Source organism: Octodon degus, unplaced genomic scaffold, assembly GCF_000260255.1.
Source record: "Octodon degus isolate 3935 unplaced genomic scaffold, OctDeg1.0 scaffold00219, whole genome shotgun sequence".
Taxonomy (NCBI): domain Eukaryota; kingdom Metazoa; phylum Chordata; class Mammalia; order Rodentia; family Octodontidae; genus Octodon; species Octodon degus.
The window spans coordinates 3,195,998-3,213,755 of NW_004524795.1; the positions used below are offsets into that span (position 1 = coordinate 3,195,998).

Consider the following 17,758-nt stretch of genomic DNA (forward strand, 5'->3'; position numbering starts at 1 on the left):
CCCCTCCCCCCTCCCTCTTCCTCAAGTTGAAAAGAATTTCTGCTGCTGCTGCTGCTTCTTCCTCTTCCTCAAGTTGAAAAGAACTTCTCCTCCTCCTCCTCTTCTTCCTCCTCCTCCTCCTCCTCCTCCTTCTTCTTTTGCTGCTGCTGCTGCTGCTTCTTCATCATTGTCTTCTTCTTCATCGTCATCTTTGTCTTCATCTTCGTCTTCTTCTTGTTTGGCTCAGGTTGCCAAATGTGGTGTGGCATGTGTAGCTGGGGATCAAACTGTGGTCCCCCGTACCTGACTGGGTTTGACCGTGCAAGTGCTTAAACAGCTAGGCTAACCAGTAAGCCCTCTGATTGGAATAATCTTAAAAAGTTATAAAATAAATTTCTAAGATCCTAATTTAAGCCTTTATGATGTGTAGCCTACTTTTCCTTTCCTTTACTAAATTCTGTTAGGAGTGAATGAATTTATTTCTTATGCTATGAATAACCAATACATTTTAGTCTTTTAAAACATCTATAATTTTAACAGAAACTGTGATCAAAAGGATGACTTGCTCTGTGTGTAGTCATGCCCAACTTCTTGCTTTCCTGTGCACATGTGTTTAAGTGGAGACAACAGTGAGCTGACAGATAATCTTCTGGGAAAGACACCAGATCTCTTTTTTGAGATAGCCACCTGCTACTCATACCATTTTCCGTGGTAATAAGTTTGGAACCTCATCATTGTATGTGTTTAATAGAGACAACAGTGGGCTAAAAGATGCTCTTTTGAGAAGGAAACTCTGTATCAGTTTTCTGATGTAGCACCCCTCCCCCAATGTCCTCTTCCTCTGTATGAGATTTGGAACCCCATTTTTGTCCGTCAGTCACCTAAAGCTGTAAAATGGGACAAATTATGCTGTGGGGTAGATTTAGATACATATGTCAGAAGCACAATTCTTAGTTTTCATTATTTTTCAAAACAATGAGGAAAAGTAAGAGTAATATTTTTGACCTCTGATGAATTGGGACATGTTTGTTAAGTCTTCAGATCTGTTTTGGTGTCATTTACAGATGCCATCCTGAGCCCTTTAGAACCGGTTTGACTTAGACTTGATTTCTTTAATTATAGTAAAATGTGGTTGTAGTTAAGTTGTTGTAACTACAGAGTAACTGCAGAACAGGATTTGCACATTGTTTCCTTTTAGCCTACATGGTTTGTTGAATATATATTTACTTTATAAATGAACTTGACTACTGTTTTGGACCATTGCCTTCCATTCAGGTGACTGTAAATTATGTGGAATGTTTGTACTAAAAATGTCCTAAACTAAACCTTCCAAAATTTCTCATACAAAAGAGTCAGAATCGAAGGTTGTCCTGGGGCATACATTGTGGGGCAGAGTTTAGTTTTAAATTTGGTCCTTTGCTTTTAGGCTACCCCCTTGAGTTTGGTTGATGCATAGTTCTCTACATTATTTTAGCCTTCATGATCCTGAAGATTGTACCTCAGCATTATGAGCCCTTTATATAGTATTGCTTGGAGCTTATATTGTTGTCCTGGCCATTCTGATTAGTAGTAATAGTAAATAATGCCTAGTGTATTTTGCTTTTTCTTCTTTGTTCTCTTCAGTATGAGTTGGCTACAGGCCGATTTCCTTATCCAAAGTGGAATAGTGTATTTGATCAACTAACACAAGTCGTGAAAGGAGATCCCCCACAGCTGAGTAATTCTGAGGAAAGAGAATTCTCCCCAAGTTTCATCAATTTTGTCAACTTGTGGTGAGTACTTGATTTGCAAATGCTTAAACCCTTGTGGTAGAAACTAGGAGGTTACTTAAATTCAGCAACATTCATACTTTGTACAGGGGAAGGGAACCTTTTGCCACATCTCCCTGCTGTCCAGGCTAGCAAGTTGGATAATTGTGACTGTACAGAAGGCCATAGTCAGCCTGAAGAGGCATCACCCTCTTATTCTACTACCCAGGTATTGCTGACAAACAGCCATGGGTGGCTGCTGCCTCCAGACTGCCAGTACTTTGTACAAGAAATACCATGTTAAACCTGTAGGTGAGACTGATCATTTTAATTCTGATGTGGTTCTCACAGTAACATTTTACCAAAATCACCTGGAAGCCTTTACTAAGTTAAGAATTTACTCTGTCAGATTTTCAGGGATAACTCTCTGCTTTTGTAGGACATAGAACATATTCTCGGATAGGTAGTGGAGTCAGGCCCAAAGCTTAATCCATTTCACACAAGGTGTGAACTTCACACCTGTTGATTTGTTTGTCTGCATTTAAAACAGTTCTTCTTTTCTTACATGTATAAGTGTGTAAGTAGCACTTTAGAATAACTATGTAGTAGATAAGGCAATAACACCATGTTTTGCATGGTTGTAGTCTCTATTTAAGATCTTACCGTTTTTTAGTGCATTGTTGGAGATAAAACCTAATACCTTATACATGCTATGAAGATGTTCTTCGGCTGAGCTTTGTCCTCATTCTGTTTTAAATAGAACCTTTTTATTTAGAAGCTTATGTTTTATTTAGCATCTTTATCATTTGAATACTTTGGATAATTACTCATTTCACTTAAAACAATTTTTTATTATAATTTTATTTTATTCTGAAGAGTAAAAACAAAAGCAAGAACAAAAATCAAAAAACAAAGACAAACAGGGTAACATATACAACATACAAATCTGTACATATGTTACAGATTTCAAAACAAACAGCTGATTAACAGTGGTTGGTATATTTATTTTTATTGTCAGATCTGTTGCTCAGGTTAACAGACATAGTTATGTAAGATTGGACATATGATTGACTATTACCACTTGCTTTCAAGAAATCTTAAACTTTTGTTTTCATTTCTTTTTTTCTTTTATTACGTTTTTTTAAAAAAATTATTTTAAGGAGAGTGTAGTAATGATTGACATGACATTGTAAGTGGTGCACATTGAAGACCAGGGTGGCACAATTTAAAGGAGATATTCTTTGGAGCAACAAGTCAGACTATTGAGTTTATCTTATCATTGTTTTTTTTTTTTTGCGGAACCCAGGATTGAACTCAGACCTTTGCGCTTGCCAGGGAAGTGCTTATTCTACTGAGCCATCTCCCCGGCCCCTTATCTTATCATTTTTAATATACATATATTTCTCATAATTATTTTCTGCCAGGAATGTTTTCTCTTGATTTTATAAGATGTATATTTCAGGATCTAAAGTTGTCTTTTTAAAAAAACTCAAGAACATTTTATTTTTTCAGTTCCTTTCATCTTCTGTAATCGAATTCTCCTTTTGTGTTAATCTTGCAGAGGAGAACAGAATTTATCAAGATTTTCTAAGTAGAAGGCCATAAGGATGATTCAAATTTGTTATTTTTCCCTTTTTAAAAATATTTTTTTTACTAAGTTGCACATTCTATTTACTCCATTTTATGAAATATTTGCTTTAAAGGATCTTAGTTGTAATATAACATCTAACATGATGACTTGTGAAAACCGCCAGTGTTAGTTTCTTTTTAATTCCTAGATCCCTTAATTGGATTTGTTTTATATAAGTGTAGTACTGTTTTTCATTTGTTTCTCTTGGTGCCATGATAATTGTTTTGAATATCAGTATCCCATTGCCTTCCCTGGATATGTTTGTAGTTCATCTTATTTCAGATTATATCAAGGTCTATAGCTGAAGGACATCTGTTTCTGTGCTGTGCTTATTTCAGCCACCCACATTTATGCATCACAATCACTGTCCTTATCTTAGGCATTGTCTCTGATCTCTTAACTTGGGCCATTTAGATTGCTCTTAGATCCTCATGATTCAATTTTGCTTTTTCCAAGCTCTTTTAGTTTTTATTTATTTATATACTTTTTATTTTTTTGGTGGAACTGGGAATTGAATTCAGACCCTTGCGCTTGCTAGGGAAACGCTTATTCTACTGAGCTATCTCTCCGGCCCCCCTCTTTTCCTTTTTAGTAAAGATAGGGCATTTATTTATTTATTTATTTATTTATTTATTTATTATTGACTTTTGTTTTTGAGATGAAATCCTGTTAAGTTGCTAAATGTAGCCTCAGACTCCTGGGCTTGGGTGAATCTCCCAACTCAGCCTCCCAAGTAGCTGTGTAACCATACCTGGGTTAGAACTATATTTTTAAATGATGTGTATGTGATCATGTTGCCTGGAAAGAATGTATAGCAAGCACTCTTAGCAGGGTGATAGTGCTGAACAAGGTCATACTTCTGAGGAAGTGAAAATTAATTTTTAGATCCATAGAAAGTCTTTGATCATACATTGATTTGTAGCCCCTGTAGTGCTACAGAATATAAGCAGATATTGTAATACATCTGTGGTATTTAATTTTCACAATAAGAAGAGACATTGATGAAAATAAGTTTGAGTAACCCTGTTTTAGAGACTTTCTTGTTAAAATTATCTAAATGAATATGATTTTCAAACCTATTATGACTTGGTTTATTATTCTGTTTGTATTTCTCAATATTTGTACCAAATTATATTTCTTCAATTATATAGCTTAAAAGTTTATAGAAGATAACATGGGAGAATATTTTCATTTATCATTGGATGATAAAATTTTCTTAAGCAGCATATAGCAACTCAGTATAAGAAATGGTAAAATTGGATTTCATTACAATTGTCTGTTGACTAACAGGGAGTTTCATGTGAAATGCCAAGCCATGTAGTGAATTTACCACAGGACGCTTTTATACAGACTGTATAAAACTTATAAAACATTTTGCATGTGCACATGCGTGTGTGTGTGTGTCTGTGTCTGTGTTTTGAGAGAGGGTGTTATAGGTAGTTCACCTGGCCTTGAACTCACTATGTAGCTCAGGTTATATAGGAACTCCTATATAGGATTTCTGGGATTATTGGAACGGACCATTGCATTGACCTTGTAAAACAGTTTTAAATATGAAAATGCCAACCAAAAACATGAAAATACTTGAAAGACACTAAAAAGATAATATCCACATCCATAAGCGTATTAAAGAGTTGCTCACTCAGCATTATTAGTCACCATGGAAAAACAAGTGAAAACTACAATGAAAAGCTATTTCAATCTTCAAATGCTATTTAAAAGACTGAGAGATTAAAGTGTTAAAAAATATGAAGCATCAGATTATACATAGAATAATTATAGGAGTATAGATTAAGTATAGCCTATGATTCCACATTCCAAGTCCTAGTTCTATAACCAATAAAAGCATGAACATCAGCACACTAAAAGACACATTTAAGAATGTTCAGAGAAGCACAGTTGTCAAATTGTAACATACAGCTAGAGAACATTATAAATAATAGAATAGATAAGTAATGTGTTTAGAAGGTTGTCTGCTTTGTTAACTTTAGGTCTGAAGGAAAACATTTGATTCATTGTAGTATTTCATTTGTAAAAGGAAAAAAATTTGGTAAGTGTGTCTCCATTTTAATACTGTTATTTTTATGTTTTTAGCCTTACGAAGGATGAATCCAAAAGGCCAAAGTATAAAGAACTTCTGGTGCGTATGGAAATTTTAGAATTTTAAATACATTGTCACCTAAAATCCTCTTAGTGTGCTGGTTTACTAGACAAGCAAAAGGCCTCTTTGTCAAATAACATAATCTTATTGTTTAAAAATATTTTTAAATGAAGATATTTGGAAGAAAGAAAACATTTTTTTTTCTGTTGACTTACTAGCTCAAGTCTCATGGAAAATTTTTGTCTTAATATGTTATAAAATTGTGCCCAGAGAATTTCAGATTTGCCTGAAAGGAGCCATTTTTTGTTGCTATATATTCTCCGTCCTAAAAAAATTAATAAGAAATTTATTCACTGTACTTATTCTATGTTAAATGCTCACTTGTAAATTTGTATCACAGGGCCGATTCACGTTTCTTTTTAAGTTTTCATTTATTGCAAGTTTTCACTTGGACATCCTGAGTAGTCTAGTGGGTATGGTGTTACCCAGGGCAAAGAACCAAGTGCTATGTTAAAATAATGTGAGTATATTGTAGTAAGAGGTACACTTGTTTGTTCCATGTAGCTTCTAGCTAACCAAGGATGTTGGGTCAGACTTATGGTTAACCCAGAAATGATTGTAAAGATATCCAGATAAAGACTTAACAGAAACTATAGAGAAAAATAAATTGATAGAAGTGAAGTACAGATGGTTAGTGAAGCAGATAATGGACCTCTTTTAGGATAAAGATCAGAAGGATTGAAACTGAAAATCTTTTTAAAGATCTTTCTACTTTGTATGGAGGACATGGAAGGTTGGGATTTATGCCTGTGTCCTAAGACCATAGCAGCTGCTTTTCATATACTTATTCTTGACTCCCAAATAGCATGGTAGAAGCTCAAGCTGTATTTTGTGCTGAAGAACAAATACTACTCTCTGTCTCAGTATTCCCTAGTATACAGCTAAGTGTCCAGATCTCACTGTCAGGATGATGCCTCCAAATCAAACCACTGAATATGATATGGCTATCGTATTTAGGCATGCCTGCACCGTCTGACATGTCTGCATAAAAGAAACTCTGTAATTGCCTCTCCAGCAATAGCCTATAGTCATGTGGTTGTCAACCTATAGTACCTATGGTAAATAAATTTGAGTATAGTTCAGTTTGGTCTTTGATGCAAACTTTTGATGCTTTTCTTTTGTTCTTTGAATTTTCTCACAGAAACATCCCTTTATTTTGATGTATGAAGAACGTACTGTTGAGGTCGCATGCTATGTTTGTAAAATCCTGGATCAAATGCCAGCTACTCCCAGCTCTCCCATGTATGTTGATTGATATCGCTGCTACATCAGACTCTAGAAAAAAAAAAAGGGCTGAGAGGAAGCAAGACGTAAAGAATTTTCATCCGTATCACAGTGTTTTTATTGCTCGCCCAGACACCACGTGCAATAAGATTGGTGTTCGTTTCCATCATGTCTGTGTACTCCTGTCACCTAGAACGTGCATCCTTGTAATACCTGATTGATCTCACAGTGTTAGTGCTGGTCAGAGACCACATCCTGCTCTTTTGTGATGAACATATTCATGACATGTGGAAGTCAGTACGATCAAGTTGTTGACTGTGATTAGATCACATCTAAAATTCATTTCTAGACTCAAAACCTGGAGACGCAGCTACTGGAATGGTGTTTTGTCAGACTTCCAAGTCCTGGAAGATGCAGAGATGGATGTACTATGTCTGAACATAAAAGACTCAGGCTTGAGTGAGAAAAGCTTGCACAGCCAGCAAGATGTATGCCTTCTAGAGCTGGGAGACAAAGGAGGAATTTACTTTCTTCACCAAGTGCAATAGATTTACTGATTTGATATTCTGTTGCTTTACAGTCACAGTCGATGTTTGGGGATCGATGTGCGCAGCCAGATTTCCTGTTTGAATACCGTGTTAAATTAGAATGAATTTATCTTTACCAAAAACCATGTGAGTTGAAAGAGGTGAACATTAAAATATTGAGACAGGACAGAATGTGTTCTTTTCTCCTTTACCAGTCCTATTCTTCATTGGAAGACTCAGGAGTCTGCCACTTGTCAAAGAAGGTGCTGATCCTAAGAATTTTTCATTCTCAGAATTCGGTGTGCTGCCAACTTGATGTCCCACCTGCCACAAACTACCAGGACTGAAAGAAGAAAAAAAGTACAGAAGGCAAAGTTTACAGATGTTTTTAATTCTTGTATCTTATTCAGAACAACTTGTAGCAGCTATATATTTCCCCGTGGCCCCGAGCCTCATTCTTTAGCCATCCTAACTCATTAACAGGGAGAAGTAGCTAGTAGCAATGTGCCTTGATTGAGTAGATAAAGATTTCTTGTAGGCAGCAGAAGACCAAATCTCAGTTGTTTGCTTCTTGCCATCACTGATCCAGGCCTTCAGTTTCTTGAATCTCTGTTTCCCTTTCCTGTGATCTGTTACCACTTTATGACTTTTCCTTCAATATTTTGCCTTTTTTTTCTATATAAAAGAACCTTTATAATTACCAGGGGTGTTCCTTTTCCAAGGATTGTTAGCCCCAGATCTTTCCTATGCTCTGATGTTTAAAAGACTGAGAAAAGTGGACCCACGTGATGTGGTAGGTGACGAAGAGGCATCATTTTTGAAGACATTATTGATCAGAAGGTCAGAAATGGCAGTCTTTTAGATACCTTCATCTCCTGCTTAGAATATAGCAACTCACCATCATTTCTTGGAATTGGAATACTACCAGAAAGTAAACAAACTAAAAGAAAAGCGAAACAAAAGCCTAGAACAGTTACAAGAGGCCTTTTAAGTCTGTTATCTTTTGCTGTTTGCCTTTGGTTACCCAGTAGCCATCCTGTCACTAAGTTTTGCTCCAGCCCCTATGGCACTGAACATTGGGCTTTATAGAACAGTTAGCAGCACCAAGAGTGGTTCGAGCACACTGGAATACAAAACAACCATGGTCTGAGATGAAGGTGATGCCGTTATAGAACCGAATTGTAGCAGGTATTGCTATGTCTCTTCCCAGAGATACAGTCATAAATACTATACAGTAATAAAGGGAGAATGGTGCTGTTCAAAGTTATATCCCTGTAAATTTCAGAATTAAAAAGGATTTCGTTGGTCCACTTGCCTAATTTCCCTGTTTGCTCTTCCACAGCATCCCATACCTTAGACACCCCAGTGTTGTGAAATAAGACATTGCTGTGTGTCTGTTTTCAACCATGCGAAGCCATCATCCTCCATTGCTCCCGGATACTGGAGAGGAATTTGTTTCTCTGCTGTCAGCTTCCTGTCTGGCTAAGCATAGGGTCACTTTGCCATTGTGCAAATGGAGATAGAAGCAATTCTGACTGTCCAGGAGCTAATCTGACCGTTCTATTTGTGAATGACCACATAAAAAGGCAATTTTAGTGTATTAATCATAGATTATTATAAACTATAAACTTAAGGGCAAGGAGTTTATTACAATGTATCTTTATTAAAACAAAAGGGTGTATAGTGTTCACATACTGTGAAAATAGTGTAAGAACTGTACATTGTGAGCTCTGGTTATTTTTCTCTTGTACCATATAAAAATGTATAAAAATTATCAAAAAGCTAATGTGCAGGGATATTGCCTTATTTGTCTGTAAAAATGGAGCTCAGTAACATAACTGCTTCTTGGAGCTTTGGAATATTTTATCCTGTATTCTTGTTTGAATTCCTCCTCTATTTAAGAATATATACATGGAATCGAAGTGTTTATGTAATAGTTCTATCCTTTTGCCTGCAGGTCAGTTGTAATAAATCTAGGATGTGATGATGTCTTTGTAATTTGATTTTTTGAAGTCAGACACCTAAAAGCAAAAAGTAAGGTAAATTACATTAATAATGTGTGCATTTCACATTGGGAAAAGGTTTCTATTTCCATTAAGTGTTAATGGCTTTTCTCCCTCCTTGTGATGGTTCTCTTTACTTAATACCATGATGTATCCCAAGAAACACAGTTTTGCTTTCTGTTTGAGCAGATATGATACAGTCTCTTCAAGTTCTTTTCTTTCTTTGCCCTCGCCTGCCCAGCTTCTTAACACTAAAAGAAAAGAGGTATAATTCAACCTATGTGATGTAGAACACAGGTAGAGCTGGTAAGAAGCCAGTCTCCGTTGGCCCCATGAATGTTATCTGCTGTTCTCGGTGCTTCTGGTGCTATGGCCACCAGGGGACTATTAGTAGTAGTAGATGTTTAGTAAAGTGTTTGTTTGTGGTTCCTTCATACTACTTGAAGGACAGGGGTAGGGAGGAGATGAGTGGCAAAGAGTACTGTGGGTGTCAGATACAGGGTTTTGGATAGGAGAATAATGCAGCTGAGCAGAAAGCTGTGGGATCCAGGAAACAAATGAAGAGAAATGCTTTGCAGCCCCAGCACTGACCTTTTGTTGTGTTACCAGTGGTCACTGATCAAATGCTGACCCATTGTGTAATAATTCAACACCCCTGTCAACTTCCCATCTGGCTGAATATAGGATTACTTTGCCATTACACAGATGGAGCAATTCTGACTGTCCAGGTGACTGTTCTGTATATGGGTGACCACATAAATAGGCAGTTTTATTGTATTAGTCATTGGTTATTATGAACTATAAATGTAAGCAAGTACTTTATTACATGTATCTTTATTAAAACAAAAGGGCATATAGTGTTCACATACTGTGAAAATAGAGTAAGAACTGTTCACTTTTCCCGTGCCTGCTTCTAACTGGACCTGAGATGCCATTACAGAAGCAGATGTAAGTATCAAACATTCTCCAAAGAAGAGTGACTGGGGGGATTCTGGTCTCTCCATAAGCTTTAGCTACTAGGGTGAAGGATATGCCAGGTCATATCTGCATGTAAGACAGCACAGCATGAGAGACAGACTGTGCACTCTGTTTCCTACAAGTTTACCTTGTGCTCATCTCCTTTGCTACTGCGTGCAGCTTGGCAAAAGCAGGTGATAGTGTCCACTTTAGGTAGCAGATCAAGACAAGGTATAGAGAAGCAAAGTTTTAGCCTAGACAGCAGTAGGGAACAGAACCAAGACTCAAATCCAAGGTTAACACATACCATAAGAATGTTCATTAATTCTAAAACACAGCCATTGAAAACATATGGAGTTGAGAAGAACACCTTATATAGTTGGAGATACTGTATTGATAAGCCTTACGAAGACCTCTTGTAATCTTGGAAATGAAAGAGTTCTGTGGCAAATACCATACAGTAAATGGTACAAAAGCAGTGATAGTGGTACCTGAGAACTAGGGGAAATTCTGGGCCTGAGTCTGAAGTGCAGTGTCAGAAAATACAGTGTAATGTTTTCTGTTACTGTGGTGATAACGTGGCAATCACAGGAAAGGATCTTTGGTTTCTTTAGTATTAAAGTACCTTTTTACTTACTGGTATTGTCCAACTGTTTCAACTGTAGGAAGGTAGAGAAAGGAAGCATAGGTCTTAACACTTGGAATGCTGTCTCCCCACCCTGCCTTGGAGGCTCAGCAGTGGTTTGGTCTCCAAAAGTCTCTGGGCCAGACGGTTTGTACTAGTCATCGCCTCTTCTTTGTTGCTTGGGACTTAAGGGATAGAATCTGAAAACTTGGCCTTGAATTTGCTTACCTTGTTAAGTGGTTAAGGGAAAATCTAAGCAGTAGTAGTAACTCTTACTCAGATACACTGTAAAAGTCACATATATAGGGGTGTTGATATTAGACTGTGTCCTATAGGAAGCACTTTTAGTACAATAGATGAAACATTTAGCTTGCCTATCTTAGAAGTTTTCTGCAGACTGAAGTGGCATATTTCTTAGACCTACCTACCTTTCACAGAAATGAGTATATCAGAACTCATATCTGGAAATCACATTGATAACATTTCTGTAGATGATATGCCAAAAGTGTTTATACTTAAATCTATTTAATTTTTAAAATTTATTTACTAATTTGGTACAGGGTCTTGCTATACAACTTGGACTTGTAGTGATCCTCCCATTTCAGCCTCCCCAGCACTGGGATTATAGTTGTGCACCACCAATCCTGGTTTCTACAGCACAGCACACCCAGGGTTCTCAGGTTGGCATGGCCTGCAGTGCCGGGGATCAAACTCAGGTCTTTGCATTTGCTAGGCAGGTGACTAGACTACCATGCTATTTCCCCAACCCAGTTCTGCTATTTAAAACACAGTCTTAAATGAGTATTCATAATATATAGAATAAATCAAACTTCTATCTGCATTTGAACTTTATGTCTACATATACAGGTTGCTAAACTGTAGTGGGACTCCCAGGTTTTTGTAGTACTTAGACATGGAGTAGATAGGGAAAGTGTTTTTGACACATTCCAACACAAAAGGTAATAGCACTAAATTATTAGGTGTGTTAGCTTTTTGATACTGTGATAAAATACCTTTAAAAGAGGAAAAGTTTGAGCTTCAAGGTCAGTTGGTGTTTAGCCATGTGCAAGGCAGAGACATCACAATGGAAGAGTAGCTGAAGAAAATGCTCCTAGCCAGAAGTATAGAGAAAGGTGGAAAGCCCAAGAGCAGAGGGCTGGGGACCAGCTATAATCCCCAAGGTCACATCCCAGTGGCCCCTGCCTTCACCTAGACTGCCACCTCCTATTTTTGTTATCTACCAATAATGCTACACAAGTATGATTTAATCAGTGGATTAATCTACTTGATGAAATTAAAATTCTGATAGCTACTTGGCTGGCAATCAACCTCAACAAAAATTTTAAGGGACGTCTAGCATTAGGTAATTTGAGGCAGTGTATCAGTGGTGTATACAGAACTCGGGTCTCTTAAGCAATTTATTGCATTTTTCAATGCTAGTGTGGATGGAATTGATTTTCATTTCTGTTTTCACATGTTCATTGAAGTGTGTTAGATACACAGTTGGAGCTGCGCATGGTGGCACACAACTGTAATCCCAGCACTCTGGGAGACTAAGGAAAGTTTAAGCCCAGCCTGGGCAAATTAGTGACTTAGCAAGACTATCAAAAAAAAAAAAAAAGAAGAAGAAGAAGAAAGTAAGTTGAGGATGTGGCTCAAAGGAGTTGGTCTGAGGGATTCAGTCCCCAGAACTGTACAACAAGTAGTAATAATATAATAGCAATACAGTTGATTTATATCCTGCAACTTTGCTTAATTTGCTTATTAGCTCTAATGTTTAAATTAAATTCTTTCAGATTTTCTGTGTACAATATCATGTTACCTGCAAATAGAGATAGTTTTACTTCCTTCCCAGGCTTCACTACTGTTCTTTATTATTTTCTAATGTAGTATTTAAATATTTTTGACTACAGGCACTTCTCATTAGCAGCCAATTTCCATTCCTTTGACTAGATCATTAATCAGTTGCTAGAGCTGATTAATTAGCTGATTAATTATATATTAATCAGCTCTAGCAACTGATTAATGATGAATTATATATAGTATGTACATTACAATATTAAAAACAAATGGTTAAAAGAATTCCAACTTGATTACTTTGTTTTTATTTGCATAACTTACATGTAGTACTGTAGTGTGTAACAAAATACAGTACAGTAAAATCAGCAAAACTTACAGTTATGTAAAAATGTGTACTGTACAGGAAAGACTCCATAAACAAGATGTACAGAGCTGTAACGTCCAATGTAAGCCCAAGTGGTGGGTTCTTAAGTCCAAACATCAAGCCTTGGTCCTAAAAGCCCAAATAGTCATTAAATCGGTAAGATACTCCGATTTTAATGAAACAAGGAGTATCTATATATCATTTTAGATTTGTGTGTTTCTAGGGTTTGTTATATATCTTAAATTAGCTGTAGTGTATGTACTACCTTAATTTCATTGATGTAAAAAAAAAGCTTATTTTAATATGTGTTTCCCTTTTCCTGTTTGGTGATCACACGCACACGCACGTGTACACACATGCATGCACCATGTGTTTGATTTCTGGGATACATTCTGAGAAATTTGCCATTTGCCTATTTTTGACATACTTTCTTACAATTGGCAGTGTAGTAAGTAGCAACTTGGATAACGGTTCTCTCATGCTCTTATTATTATTATTATTTTTTTTTAAGTGAATGACTGTATTATTTTAGTGATGTCTAGTCCTCTCTTCCCATTCTCTGTTCCAGCGTTAAGTCTGTGATGTTCTTCAAAGTTGCAACTTTGGGCATTCCTGCAGACAACTTAATGGTCTTAATAGAAATGGTTGTCATGGACAGAGGAGTCAGGGGAGTGATTATTGAAAGTATAAGAGGAAAGTAAGCTCCCAATAGATGAAGTCTTGAAAAGTGTCCCCAAGTGGGCTCTTTGTTCAGGGTCTTTTATATCTAGGTGACCAAGTCTTTGACCATTACAGGTCAAGATGAGGCCTATAGAATTTAGGTGTAGACTCTGCGTGCTGTAATGTGACTGCTAGAGAAAGAACAGGCAGTGACCATGCATTTTTAGTCAGGAGTCTTGCTGTGTAGTTAGGACTGAGGAGAAGGGAAGAAGGGGTGAGCTATGTTGAATATGTCCCTGTGTTCCTACCTTCTTGAGCTTAATGATCTTTAACCCTGTTACCTGCTGTTTGCTTTGTAAGACTGACCAGCCCATCATAGGCCCTGTCCTTTACTAGCTGAAACTATTGTTTTTACAGCCTGCCTTTCCTTCCAGGTAAAAATTCTGAGCTAGAGCTGTCGGCGTGGGGGTGAATAAAATGTCAAGCTTATCTTTGAGAGACACTATCATTTTAGGAACCAGACAGTGGAAGAGGGAGCAAGGGTGACAGTTCCTCGAGTTGTCTGGAGTGGATCCACTGCCTCATGTTGTGGGTGACGCCATCAGTGTCCTGTGTTCTCAGGTACTGTGCCCAAAGTAGAGTCTCCATTCCATGAGTGGATATAATGGGTGGAAGAAGGGATCCCTCTACTTTGACTTCACTCAGCTGGGACTTGGCCTCACCAACATATAGCTGGGATCAGGAAAAAAATGCTGATGTCCTGCTTTCCCTGGGAAGAAAGCCCCCACCTGGGAGCTGGGGGAAGAGATTGAGCCCTGTATTGTTGTCTACAAAATGTGACATGGAGTTTTGAGTTTTGCAGGACAGGGAGCCAAGAGGGGTCTTAGTTCAGTACCACAGATTGATCTTCTTTGTAGAAATTGTGTAGATTAAGAATAAATGTTTCTTACCTAATCCTGTACTTCTGTATGACCGAGCTGAATTTCTCTTCTGCCCTAATCTTATCTTTGGGGACATGGTACCTATAGGCCAACAATTCCCTTTTCAGGTAGGTTAGCCAAAATTGGCTAGACTAGATCTTGATGGCTGCCAGAGTGAGGAGCAGAAAACTCCTACCTTCATTATAGTCCACCTGTGTGCTAAATGATACACTTCTTGGATGGTGACAGTTGCCAGTGCCGTAATCATGACCAGAAAGAACCATTAAAGAAGCAGAAATAAGCATCTCGCCAAATTCCTGGGAAAGATATGGCTATTCCTCCCCCTTTACTAGCCTATCTCTTTTCTTTTCCTCTAAACCTATAATCTGACCCCCCAAGAGGCTGAGAAGGTGCTTCTTACCCAAGAATAAAGGGGTCCTTTTCTGCTAAGTTGGTGCTTTGTCTTGTTACTGGTTCCATGATAGCAAGCGGGAAAAGGGGGTCAGAAATTGGGAACAATTCTTTGTTGGTCATTCCTATTGAGACAATTTCCAGAGTGGATTTTTTAAAAGTACTTTGGTCTGTGGAGCACTTAACTATGCCATGCCAGATGTTGAACTCTATTTAATCTTATCAGGTTCTGTGAAAATTTTATCAATTTTTGTTGGCACTGCATTAAATTTAATGATTGGTAATCCTCAATCTTTGGTTTAACTCAGAATTAATTCAAGGGCTATGCAAAGTATAAATTGTTAGCCTCATTTTAGGGTTTTTAATTTCAGTAGGTTTGGATAGGGCCCAATAATTCAAACTTTTAACAACTTTTAAGGCCGAACTGATGTTTCCGCTCCATGAACCACACTTTGGGCATGCTCTGCCTTTCCATTTAATTTTCTTAATATTTCACTAAAACCTTATAATATTTTCTATAGAGGCCTAGCACTTTTATAAGACACTACTTGATAGCATGATTGTTATCTGGCATTGTAAATTTCATCTTTGTATTTTTATTTATGTATGAAACTAATTGAATTTTGATATATTGGTGTTGTATGCAACACTTTCCTAAAGTCTTTTTTTCTTTCTAAAGTTTTTTTTTTCCCTCTAATAACTGGCTCTGTAGTTTGTTTTTAGTTTCCTATATATGTGGTCATATTACCTACTTCTTTCTTCCTTAAGACTTAATTTAAATTTTGTTATTTTATTAAATTGACCATACTGTCCAATACCACATAAAGTAGAAGAGTGATATTGTATCCAGGTGGGCAAAATTGTCTATCAAGATAATCCAGACCTGGGTGTGTTCTGGTTGCTTCCTGTTCAGTTACACTCTTCCTATTGACCACTTGGGGGAGCTGTCTAGCCGTAGGAGAAACACGCCACAGAAGGTTATTTTCAGGGGAAGATTTGAGAGGCTGGGATGAAGAGAAAAAGTTAGAGGTAGTCAAATTCCTTGCTTTCATTTTTGCACATGAGGAAGCAGAGGTTCAGAGAGAAAAAATGGTTTGTTCCTATACATACAAATACTGTTAAATAGAAGGCTGGAGTCTTATTTTCCAATTAATTCACAAATTGTTAAAATCAGTAATGTGGTCAAGTCTACAGGTCTCCAAACATGGCTAAAGGTATCCTCTATCCTCTGTCTGTGTAGAGTTTAAAATAATCTTGTCCCTTTAAAATTATCTGCTCATGAATTTGTTTTGAACTTTTATTCTGTTGAGGTCAGTGTTTAGCAAATAGTTTAACATATTGTGCATGAAATTCAGTGCTTATATATAAATGTGTATGTGTGTGTGTGCTTATATGTGTTTATTTTGGTGTATACACGTTTTTGTAAAACAGGCATAGGCATTGCACAGGAATAAGGACATACACCTGGGTGCATATGTGTGCACATTGTACATACACACATCACGTTTAGTTTCAAACCTTTAAAGTACCATTTATAAGTGAATAATTCTCAGATTTCCTTTTACAACTTAGATCTTTCTTTGAATTTGCAGTTTGTCTAATTTCTTACCTACTTGACAGTTTATGAGATAGCTCCATTGTTGTTATTTACAGTTGAGCTCTTTATCTTCTGCAAAGAGAAAGTAATAAGGCAAGAATGTGCTCAGGTCAGAAAAGAATGAACAAAGTGGCATCCGTAAGTAAATGAATCCAGAGGGGAAATGCAACTCCCATATCGCTAGGACTCTGGAGATATTTTGAGGACTCAGGCTATTGACCTGAGTAAGACATCAAAGAAATCTGATTGAAATGACTCATCTTTTTACAGGATCTCTCTTAATACTTATTAGACTGTAGGATTGCACAAGGGCATCTTAGGGGAAGGCCAATAATTGGATCCAAGAGGTAATTTATTGAAATATGTGGCTTCTATAGAGATACAGAGCAGAAGTTGGTAAAAAAGTGGTCCTCAGATCAGACCTGGCTCTCATTTTGGTATGATTTGAAAGTTACAGAAGAAAAGGAAAGGGAGTTACAGGAGCTGTATATGGCTTGCAAAACCTAAAAACGAAGAATCTAGAAAATACTTTCTCAATACCAAAAGAATCTGACTGGTAGTAGGTTCCCAACAACATTGGAAGGAGGAATACATGAGTAAATTAGTTGGTGAAAATATTGTGAAGTTGTAGGTGTCAGGATACATGTATCTATGGCTTCATCTATAGCCTTCACATACAAAGCCATCCCCATAGAAACTTATAGTCTGATCTTTGAAGGAACACACCAAAAGGTACTTTATTACAAAAAACAGGTAAAGTTGATATAGCTAGAGACAACGTGAGGAATTTCTGTAGATCTTTAAACTACAAAACATCTTCATTTTCACATATAATCTTCACCTCCATGGAATAATTCCCCATTAGAAATTACCACTCCTTATATACTTAAAATAAGATGAATGTTAATGCCCATTAATGCTAAGGTTGATTTTCTTCTATGGATAAAAACTGAATTCTAGGATGAACAGCGACTTTTATGACAAGATGACAGAACTCTTGTTCCTCCTGAAATTATATTTAAATATGTCATGATACCACAGTTAGTAGGACAGTAAAAACAAGAGATTGTGGAAGTCATCAGCCACCAAAGACTTTGATGCATTTTGTGTTAAGAATTAGGTGGAAGGTGCTAGATAATATAATCAAGAAAA

General features: G+C 37.0%; 1 protein-coding gene across 2 annotated transcripts in view; it reads left to right on the forward strand.

Annotated features, from left to right (window-relative positions):
• Positions 1-9,340, forward strand: part of Map2k4 (mitogen-activated protein kinase kinase 4) — a 135,585-nt gene extending 126,245 nt beyond the window's left edge. The window contains exons 9-11 of one of the 2 annotated variants that reach the window (XM_004645174.1): positions 1,603-1,751; positions 5,452-5,497; positions 6,660-9,340. In XM_004645174.1, the coding sequence (XP_004645231.1) occupies positions 1,603-1,751; positions 5,452-5,497; positions 6,660-6,773 (309 nt within the window). In that variant the 3' untranslated portion in view covers positions 6,774-9,340. The remainder of the gene's footprint in view (positions 1-1,602; positions 1,752-5,451; positions 5,498-6,659) is intronic. The other variant, XM_012517843.2, reaches the window with a different exon arrangement.
• Positions 9,341-17,758: the final 8,418 nt, after the last annotated feature.